The sequence below is a fragment of the Anarrhichthys ocellatus genome, unplaced genomic scaffold (genome assembly GCF_004355925.1).
Source record: "Anarrhichthys ocellatus isolate YVR2014 unplaced genomic scaffold, GSC_Weel_1.0 scaffold11, whole genome shotgun sequence".
Classification (NCBI taxonomy): Eukaryota; Metazoa; Chordata; class Actinopteri; order Perciformes; family Anarhichadidae; genus Anarrhichthys; species Anarrhichthys ocellatus.
In genome coordinates this window covers 1,863,762-1,873,908 of record NW_022280041.1, presented here as the reverse complement: position 1 = coordinate 1,873,908, position 10,147 = coordinate 1,863,762, and the positions used below count along the sequence as shown (strand labels likewise).

The following is a 10,147-nucleotide window of genomic DNA, read 5'->3' as shown; positions in this document are numbered from 1 at the left end:
GAGAGAGAGAGAGAGAGAGAGAGAGAGAGAGAGAGAGAGAGAGAGAGGGAGAGAGAGAGAGACTCTTCTCTCCGCTCATGTGAGTGACAATAACCTTCATATTATAAGAGCAAAATGAATGAGTTGCTGAGCATTAGCGTCATGGTATGAGAGCACCATGAGTGGCCCAGCTGCTGCTGAGGACTTTGTGTCGTTTGGTCTCAGAGGAGAAGAAGAACCGGATTAAAGGAAGTCTAACGGAGGCTGCTGGTGTCATTCAGCGTTGTGAGCTAATCTAGGTCTAGTTTACATCGATCACAATCATTTTAGATGAAGTGTTATAGTTATTAATTCATCTTTGGGTCATTGATTCTTTTGTTTTGTTGCTTGTTTTTACAGACTGTTGAACCCAGTTTGATTTTGACTTTTGTTCCAGTTAATAAAAATGTTAATCACATAAACCTGTCTGGCTCTACATGTCTCAAAGTAATAGTCCAAATCAGCCAGCTGTTGCAAACATTTATTTTAATGTTCGTCACTGATATTGTGTCTTTTAAACAACATTTAGCTTGGTGGGTTATTGCGGTCTTGTAATGACACCAGCATCATCCTTTCAAAGAGCAACCAAATCCAACTTATTTGAATTATTACCTGATTTGAGAATCACATTTTGACCGAGTGAATAAAATCCTCTGAGACTAAAGAAGCACAGGAGCTGTCGCGCAATCAGCAATTAAAAATCTCATCAGTGTGGGTCACTGAGTCAGCAAAGGAAGCAGGTCATGGATTTGAGATTATTGGCTGCAGAAGAAGTGTACAAGCACATTAATGGAGAACCATTAATCAGGTAGTTAACTGCAGCAGCCGAGGCATGAAGGTGCGGGGAGAGAAAGTCTAACATGTCGTCCCTTCAGGTCCGTGTGGCTGCTTCAGCGAGGAGCCGTTTGTCCCCGAAAAACGTCCTCTACTGGATGCTATGGTAACTACAGAACACTGATTGGATGGGATGGAGGTATGGTCGGGTGTTTTCACCCTGTGGGGAGAATAAGTCATTACATCCACACACACACACGCTCCTCCTCGGCATCACTTACCTTTCGGTCCGGGTAAACCCGGTTGCCCCGGCAGCCCATAAATACCGGGGTCTCCAGGCTCTCCGCGAAAGCCGGGCGTGCCGGCGTAGCCGATACCGGGCTCGCCGGGGCCGCCGGGACGACCCTTTGTCCCAGGGAACCCTGGGAAACCTTTCTCTCCAATTGTGCCGTAGCCGCCGTCACCCTGCAGAGGAAAAGCAAAGAAGAAGGTTGTTTTAAAATCTTTATTTGTTTACCTTCTTTTAAGAACTTGCTCAAATCTTATATATTGATGTGAATACTGTGTGTTGAAGCACTCACCGGGGGTCCGGGGGATCCGGGGAAGCCAGGCACTCCGTCTCTGCCGGGTGTTCCAGTTTCACCATTAGGTCCTCTGGGTCCAGTGTCGCCGAGCTCTCCTTTCACCCCGAAACCCTGGTTGGGGTAGTAAGACGTCCCCTTCTCTCCCTTACGACCAAAGTAGCCGCTGTCACCAGAACGACCCTGCAGGAGGATGGAAATGATGGACGCTCGTGGGACTTGGCTTTACAACAAATAATGTGTGGATGCAAAGTGGGACGGAAGCTGTCAACAAAAGAAAAATACTAAAAATACAAACTTACAGGAGGTCCCTGGATGCCATTGAAGCCAGGTGAGCCGCCGTCACCATGCTCCCCCTTTCGTCCAGCGAAGCCGGGGTTGCCGTTGACTCCTGGGGCTCCAGCTAACCCGGGATACCCCGAGGTGCCTCCTCCGAAGCATTTACAGTCACCGGGATCACCTGGAGGACGAGGGAAACGGGACAACGAGGTTGTGAAGTGGCTTGAAACGGCTAATTCACACTGGCAGGAAATGTCCCCGAACATTTCAGGGACGGACTGTGAAAGGGACTTAAATGCAAGACGTGTTTCTTCAGGGATTGGTCAAAGAAGAGCAGCGATGCTTACCTCTGTAGCCATCCTGTCCTCTTTCACCCGGCTCTCCTCTGGAACCAGGAGGTCCAGGCTCTCCAGGGAGAGTATTGGGGGCACCACCTGCAAGAACACACACACACACACACACACACACACACACACACACACACACAATTAGAGGTTAAAATGGTAAATAAGCCACAAAGTATAGTCACAAACAAACATACACACGACATTGTTTTTAGATTTCACACTGTTTGAACTTGAGCTGCACTGCACTGACTGATATAAGATGTGAAAATAATGATATCTTATTATTACTTACTTATTTTTATATGCACTTAAACATTGAATGTGTTAGATTGAAACCAGCACAGTGCGAGTGCAGCTCGGTGTCAGTGTGGAATCAGGATTAGTCTCTTTGGTCAGCGAGTAAAATGAAAGAGTTCAGCAGCTGTTGCAAGACGACAGATGCTTACGTAAAAAAAATAAATAAATAAAAAGCATTAACTTGTTTATATCGTACTAAAATATAAAACAGCATTGTACTTGAACATATTCAGTGATTTCACATCGACTATAATGGCCGTGAAGAGCTACTTGCCACAAGCAGCATGCATAGTGTGTTGCAGTTTAGCACCGACACAAACAAAGGAGACAAACTGCCAACAAATAAACATTTGTGATATTATCTGAGAGTGGAAGTTCACTCTGGAGTTTTGTGGTGAAGAGAATCTGAGGTCGAGGACGGAGGTAATAACCCTGTCTAGGTTCAAGGATGACGAATCATTGGTGCGTAAACCTTTGAGCTGAGACTCTCTCACCACCAAATACATGTAGTTATAGTTTATCAAGTGATTAAAGGAGTCTGTATGAGCTACTGATCCATGTTCAGTGTTTTAACTACAGTAGACAGGAGTACCAGCACGGAGCAAAGCTATGACCTGCTGTGGACGTATTTTAGACACCTAAAACAATCACTGTCAGTCTAATTGTACGCTATATTTAGAATATGTTCAACGCTTTATCGAAGCTGTTATCTACGCCACCAGACTCCGCTGACAAAAACCTCGCAGAACGTGGTCGCAGGTCTACCGCTGCCTCAATCGGTTAGTTTGTTTGTGTTGTTGAGTGACTTTTGTGAATCCAAACTTACCATTTAAAACACAAAAAGTCAAACAACTACACAAACAAACTAAGCGATCGAGACACCTGTAACCCCGTGTTCTGCGAGGTTTTGTCAATGGAGTCCGGTGGCTTTGACGAGAGCGTAGATGAATATAATAGCTTCAGTTCTAAGCGGTGAGAATACTATAAATATAGCGTACACTTAAACCGATTTTCTTTTGGTGTCTTTTTGTTTCTCCAAACTCCATCTACTGTAGGATGCACTGACTTCCAAACATCCACACTGTCCCTTTAGACTATGTCCTAGAGATGAAATGTTCCCAACAAACAGCTCATCATTCTTATTGCTCTCATTTTCTTTCTGTTTGTGTCCCTCATTTTTTTTTTTGTCTTCCTTCGTTTGACCCGTTTGTGCCGATAAAATAAAATCCCTGTTTGCAAACAACGCTGCCGCCATGCATCGATGTCCATGTAAAATCAGTGAATTGCGCGGCAGCAGGGCGACACCTTCTGGCCAAAGAGGAGAAAAGCAGCTTGGAGAAGAGAGGCCCTCCCATCCAAGTCTGAAGAATGGCCTTCACTCTTCTCAACTATACTTACCACCGCACCCTCCACAGAGTATAGCGTTAAATAAAAAAAAAGCTTTTTGGCAGTTAGATACTGCCGGCTGAAAGTTGTGTTTTGTTTGTTTTGACTTTTCCCTTTGGCGGGCTGAATATTGCCATGGTGGTGATGGCAATATGGCCGCGTTTAGGATACCTGCCTTTGGGCCCGGACCACTCAGGATAGATGATGCAGGGTTCAACGGCAAAGCCTTGGAGGACAGTTAAATCAGTCAGCCATGATGCTTTAAAGTCTCTTTCTATCTTGTCTTATACTTTAAGAGGTAAACTGGCTTTTATGGCTGGTAAAAAAACAAATTGAATTATTTTAGCTCCTTTCATGTGAGGAATCCACCTCACAGTGCTTTGTCACAGTCAAATAAACAGCAGACAACATAAACAGGATGTAAAATAAAAAAGGGAAGTTTAAAATAGTTGATTTCATTGTGATTGGGAGTCTTCTCATCTCTCAAACAAGCCAATCCTTATCACGACCACCTGTGGAGGGAGAGCTTTGATTAGTCGTTTGTGAACGTACTCGTAGGGCCCTGAGGTCCAGTAGTGCCGGGGGGTCCGGGGGGTCCAGGGTTGCCGGGGCTTCCTTCGGAGCCGTAGCCTGGTAAGCCTGGGTTACCTTTCTCTCCCTTTGGGCCGGAGGTCCCGGGAAAACCTGGGGATCCGGAACCACCTGCACGTGAGGACAGATTTGGGTTAATTTGAGCTATATTTTATAAAAATAAACCCATTGCATCTCTGCGTAGAAGAGCCTACCTGTGCCATAACCACCAACTCCTGGTTGGCCTGGTGGTCCTGCGTATCCTGGGAATCCCTGGTCACCGGGGGCTCCGGGCAGGCCATGGAGACCCGGGTCACCTGTTAGTCCTACAGCCAATCAGAGAAGAGACGCTCAACACGGGACACTTGCACATATTAAACAATAACTCACAGTAAACCTGTGGTTGATCTATTAAACTATTAGTTTAGGTTTGTGTGTTACCTTGAACAGCAGTGCCCTCACCACTAACGTAAGCAGGAGGTCCTGGTGCTCCGGGGTCTCCCTGGTCTCCCTGTTAGACAAGTTCAGGACAAAATACCACATAAGCGGGATAAAAAAATATTTAGAGATACTAAGTCATTATTTTGAGATACTATGACATTATTATGAGATACTATGACATTATTATGAGATAATAAGTCATTATTTAGAGATAATACGTCATTATTTAGAGATAATAAGTCATAATAAGTCGTTATTATGAGATAATAAGTCATTATTTTGAGATAATAATTCATTATTGTGAGATAATAAGTCATTATTGTGAGATAATAAGTCATTATTATGAGATAATGTCATTTAGAGATAATAATATATCTCTTTATCACAAAGCTAAGTTTTCAGTTTTTTTTCTTCTCCTGATAGCTGACTGCTTCCCCAAATTAAAGTAGCCAAGGCAAAAATGAATTTAAGAAACGCTGACGCCATCTGCTGGTGAGAAAAAGGTATCGCAATGCTGTTGTCCCAAATCCATCAAACAAACGGTGTTTATTCTGAGCAGGTGTTCAGTAAGAAACACACACTCGTGTTACCTTTGCTCCTGTGTATCCTGAGGGCCCCGAGAAACCTGCAGTACCTCTGAATCCCTGTCAGGACAAAAAGAAAGAGGTTTACATCATTTTACTGTCGTTGTTTATTTGATTTTAAGTTGATTTTAAGTTTGACTTGTTGTCTTGTTGACTTGTTGACATTGTACTGTTATTCGTTATTTAATGGCAATGTGTGTGTGTGTGTGTGTGTGTGTGTGTGTGTGTGTGTGTATAAAAATATAAAATATTACAAAATCTGGTTTAAATGTACTGGATGATGGTGTTTAATCTGCACTACATGTTGAATGTGTCCTGATACAGGACATAAAGGCTTTCTCCTCCTCCACCTCACCCATTATTTCATCGTTCAGGACACCAACAGATGTACATTTAGTGAGGTACTGTAGTTCAGAACAATTTTGAGGTACTTTCCCATATTCAGAGACTTTCTGCTTCTACTTGTCTCTAGTGAGTAACCCAGAAATACATGAGCTTCCTCTGTGATGCATCTGGTCCTGTAGAAATTGTGTGATGATGAAGTGTCCTGTTACACGATGTGCACGATGTGCAGTGACACCTGTTAGCCAATCAGAAATGAGTATTTTCTGTGTCTAATGTAAAAGTATAACGGCTCATAATATTGAGGTCTCAGCGTTTGAATATTTCAAGGGATCAGTTAACAGAAGCCCACCTGTTGTCCTGGAGGTCCGGGAGGCCCGTTAAAACCAGGAGGACCCTGTTTGGTGGAATCAAAGACGACATCCACCACAGAAGAAGAGGGAAAGGCAAGGTGCATATTTGATAACAGACCTCACCACGCAAGAATAACTAAGGACTCTCCAGTTGTGCAGAGGGATTACACAACAAAATGCACACAATTCTACTTCTAATGTGGTGTCACACAGTCAGCTGTTAGCTCTTACTCTGGCACCGGGGTATCCAGGAATGCCCTTCTCTCCAAGTTCACCACGATAGCCGAAAGGTCCCTGGAATTTAGTAAAAAGAATATGATATATAACATATTATAGGGGGAATATATTGATCTCTCAGCTGTTTCAACAACCTCTCTGATTCTTTCAAGAAGAGTTGTTGCATTCATTTTACAGAAATAGCATTAAAAATGGATGTTTCTGGGAGAAAAAACAACCACTTACAGGTCTGCCAGGACTGCCGGGGAACCCTCTGATCCCTTTTGGGCCAGGCGCACCCTTTGTGAGACAGACGGAGGGAGAACAAAGGTGAACATGAGAAGAGCGTCACTTTGCAGTAAATTAACTCTTAAAACATTCTTTGGATTTAAACTCACCTTTGTACGTCCGTGCAAACTGTAAAAGCCTCACTCAAAAGGCAACAGACAACAACCCGGCTAATCCCAGAGTTAACTCTTGATGGGAATATATTGTGGATCAAGTGGAATGTCTGAGGGATCCGGCGCTCTTCAAGCCCCAGAGAGGGAGCTGTGTGTTGGGCTTAGAACGCGGAGGGACCCAGGGACAACGACTCAGAGTATTTTTGTCTCGATGGTTTTGCAACAAAAGGGATTTCTAATGTTGACAGTAGTGACCTCCGTAGCCTCTCAATCTTTACGTCTACTTTTCACCAATACTGGATTTGATTCCCTGAAGGTTTTTGTCAACGTTGCATTGTCATTGTGTGATCTTAAGGATGCATGTTGGTGCATTCAAGGATGCTTTTGCATTGACACTTTGAGTGCTGGGAACAAAGAACATTAAACAATCATGTCATGAAAAGGATAAACAAAGAGCTTGTAGCAACACATTTAGATGTTGGAGTGTCTTTAAATGCAACAACAAAGACAGCGAGTGTGCTAACAGCTCCATTACATGATGCTGACTAAGAGTCATTTTTCTCTGCAAGTTAATTTGTATACTGTTTTGAACTGAGATGAATACTAATGGCTTTATTGGGAGTTATTGGGCAAAACCATACATGTTGTTCTACAAACGTATCTGGTATTTTTCTGACTTAATGACCAGGAGGAACTTGTAAAGTTTAGGTTGGACGTTGAAGGACACGTGTCTGTATTTGTCCATCTTTGACACAGCGCAGCTCTTAAAAACGTCGACTAGGAGAAGAGTTGCGTTTTCCAACAAACCTGCATTCCTTTGTCTCCTTTGGGAAAACCCACAAACTCCACAACGCCATTGATCATTGGCTGGCCGGGGTCACCGGGCAAGCCCACGTCGCCCTGGATAGCGTGACCAAGGGAAGAGAGAGCCATTTACGCTTATCACCATATCACCAGGGGGGCAGGTGGAGGCGGAGACGACGGGCAGAGATTTTGGGGCGTTTGGGGGAAGTCGAGGGGGAAAGGTGACTGTGGATGAAGCCACTGAAGGGGCTGCTGTGCACAGAGCGGGCGGAGGAGTGAGGAGATAGTGGGGGGATGATGTGAGGCTGGTCGGTACGAAGTTCATTGCTTTAGTTAAACCTTTACCACAATCCAAGTGTCTCTGGAGGCAGAAAGGGAGGGGCCTATAGTTTTGGTTTTAGCCACAAAATTTGATAGAAATGTTTTATTTTCATGTATTTCTGATGATGAAAGCCTTTATTTTGAAAGGTCAGAGGGTTATCTAAGAATCTGCATAAAGACTAGTTTGATTTTTTACCCCTTTGTATCTATAAATCTACATCACATGTTCCGACACCTGATTTAAAAATAAATGTACAACTTTAACTCAAAATGTTTAGATTATTTCTGCCTCCAGATTACGGCAGGAAGTGTTATAATACAAAGTGGCAGAAAAAAGATGCTACACTGACGCTCCGTTGCACCAACCTCGTCCACTTCTCCTCCTCCTCTTCCTCCTCCGTGGCCGTAAAGTTTGCTGCAATCACTGCTCCTCTTCCTCTTATATTTACCCTTTAGTTTCAAACATCAAACAGCCTGCTGCCTGTTTTGTTATTGACCGTCTTTCTAACACTATTTTGGTGAAACCCCACCACATCTGTGTATGTGTGTGTCCTCTGCTCCTAGCCTTCCCTTGCTGTGTTACCTTATCTCCTTTGTAGATAGTGAGAGTTTGTTCGCTTCTTAGCGACCCGTCGCCGGGAGTACCACTGGGTCCGGGAAGACCCACGTCGCCCTGGAGTCCGAAATACACACAACACACCGTTAGCCAATCAGGATATTATAGGAGATGGAGGTGGAGGAGAAACAGGAAGAGGAAGGAGGACATGATGGGAGGTGAGAGGAAAATAAATAGATGAGAGGAGGAGGACAAGAGCAGAAAGGAGCAGCAAAATATGAACAAAAAAACAGAGGAGAAAGAAAAAAAAAAGCAGATAGAAAGAGAGAAATATACTACATGGACAAAAGTATGTGGACAGCCAAAGCTGACTGTGACGCTGTGTGAAGTCTGATAAAATGTCTCAAGTGTCTGTAAACGCTTGAGAAGGAAAATACATCTGGTGATGTGGAGTTACAGAGAAGTGAGACATCTCTGCTGCAGGCTGGAGACACGAGGCTACGTCAGTTTCACACCTGAACCGCCGGGGTGCATTGTGGGTAATGTAGGCGCCACGTTTTGACAAGGAAGAAGAATGTGTGGAATAAAAAAAGACAATATCTCTTGTTCTGCTGCTTCTATTTTTCATCCTTTTTTGTGACATTTAAAAAAAATGTATTATCACTCTTTTTATTATTATTATTAATTTATTTTAAGCACTTTGTGACGTCTGCTCAGGAAGATGTAAACAAAAATACTTTGTTGTGAAATTACTTCAAACAAAAAGTGCCCAAAAAGCATATTTGTCCACACACTTTTGGCCACATAGATAGATAGATGGATAGATGGATGGATAGATGGATGGATGGATGGATGGATAGATGGATAGATGGATGGATGGATGGATAGATGGATGGATGGATAGATGAGAGAGGAAGAGTGAAAGAACAGGAGAAAAGAGAGCTCAGGGATACTTCATCTTGAGTTTCTTGGTGATCCATTTTAAGAATTGACAATTTGAATATCTCAGCAGACTCAACAGTGATCCCGGCTGTTTCCACATTCAGTTCAGCCCTGAACCTGTCTGAGTTGGTTTGGTTGAGCATACCGTGCCATGCAATGTGTGAGGAAGTGGACTTGTTAGTACTCTTGGTGTGATTGCTGTGAGTGAGATGGATGGGTGGATGGATGGATGTTGAGGAGTCAAAGAGCAGGCAAATGAACCGCAAATCCCAGAGTTCACCACCAGACGCCCAAAACGTGATTAAAAAAGGGGGGAGGGGAAATATAGTGCAACATGGGAAGTAGGAGCAAGTGATTCCAGCACCCAGGTACAGTCCACAGATCGTCCTCCAGAGTGACAGCTCAGACACTTCTGTGTTGAAGTTTATTATTTTATATTGAAGGCTTTGATTTAAGCAGAATTTTTCATATGAAATGCCAAAAAATGTAAGATTATTTAAAAATCTTTTTTTATTCAATTTGGGAGAAAAACTTCATCATGTAGAATCTCTGAACTGTCACACCCCAGTGAGGGAAACAAGTGTCTCAGCGGCAGCACGGATCATTTGAAAGAACAAAACCAGACAGAATCGAGTAGGTTCATGTGATCTTTTTATCATACAGGAGACGGATGCAACAAACAGTCTGGGTAGTCAGTCTGGGGATGGAGAGGAGGAGGAGGAGGAGGAGGGAGGGAGGGAGGGATGCAGGGATGGGTGGGGTTAAAGGAGGGCAGGATAGATGGAGGGTGAATTAATGTGTTGGACGGAAGAAGAGCAGGTTGTCAAGCCACCACCAGTCAGATTTTAACATGCATTAAACAATTCATTTCACAAACACACATAAATGCACACACACACACACACACACACACACACACACACACACACACACAC

General features: G+C 43.6%; 1 protein-coding gene across 2 annotated transcripts in view; it reads right to left on the bottom strand.

Moving 5' to 3' along the window:
- The window catches only part of col4a6 (collagen, type IV, alpha 6), a 94,601-nt gene that overhangs the window by 12,104 nt on the left and 72,350 nt on the right, over positions 1 to 10,147 (bottom strand). For both annotated transcript variants that reach the window (XM_031851557.1, XM_031851558.1), the window contains exons 13-24: positions 8,298 to 8,387; positions 6,435 to 6,488; positions 6,204 to 6,266; positions 5,972 to 6,016; positions 5,284 to 5,337; positions 4,694 to 4,763; positions 4,468 to 4,578; positions 4,235 to 4,384; positions 2,000 to 2,086; positions 1,676 to 1,833; positions 1,374 to 1,556; positions 1,074 to 1,257 (exon numbers count right to left, since the gene is read on the bottom strand). In XM_031851557.1, the coding sequence (XP_031707417.1) occupies positions 1,074 to 1,257; positions 1,374 to 1,556; positions 1,676 to 1,833; positions 2,000 to 2,086; positions 4,235 to 4,384; positions 4,468 to 4,578; positions 4,694 to 4,763; positions 5,284 to 5,337; positions 5,972 to 6,016; positions 6,204 to 6,266; positions 6,435 to 6,488; positions 8,298 to 8,387 (1,249 nt within the window). The remainder of the gene's footprint in view (positions 1 to 1,073; positions 1,258 to 1,373; positions 1,557 to 1,675; positions 1,834 to 1,999; positions 2,087 to 4,234; positions 4,385 to 4,467; positions 4,579 to 4,693; positions 4,764 to 5,283; positions 5,338 to 5,971; positions 6,017 to 6,203; positions 6,267 to 6,434; positions 6,489 to 8,297; positions 8,388 to 10,147) is intronic.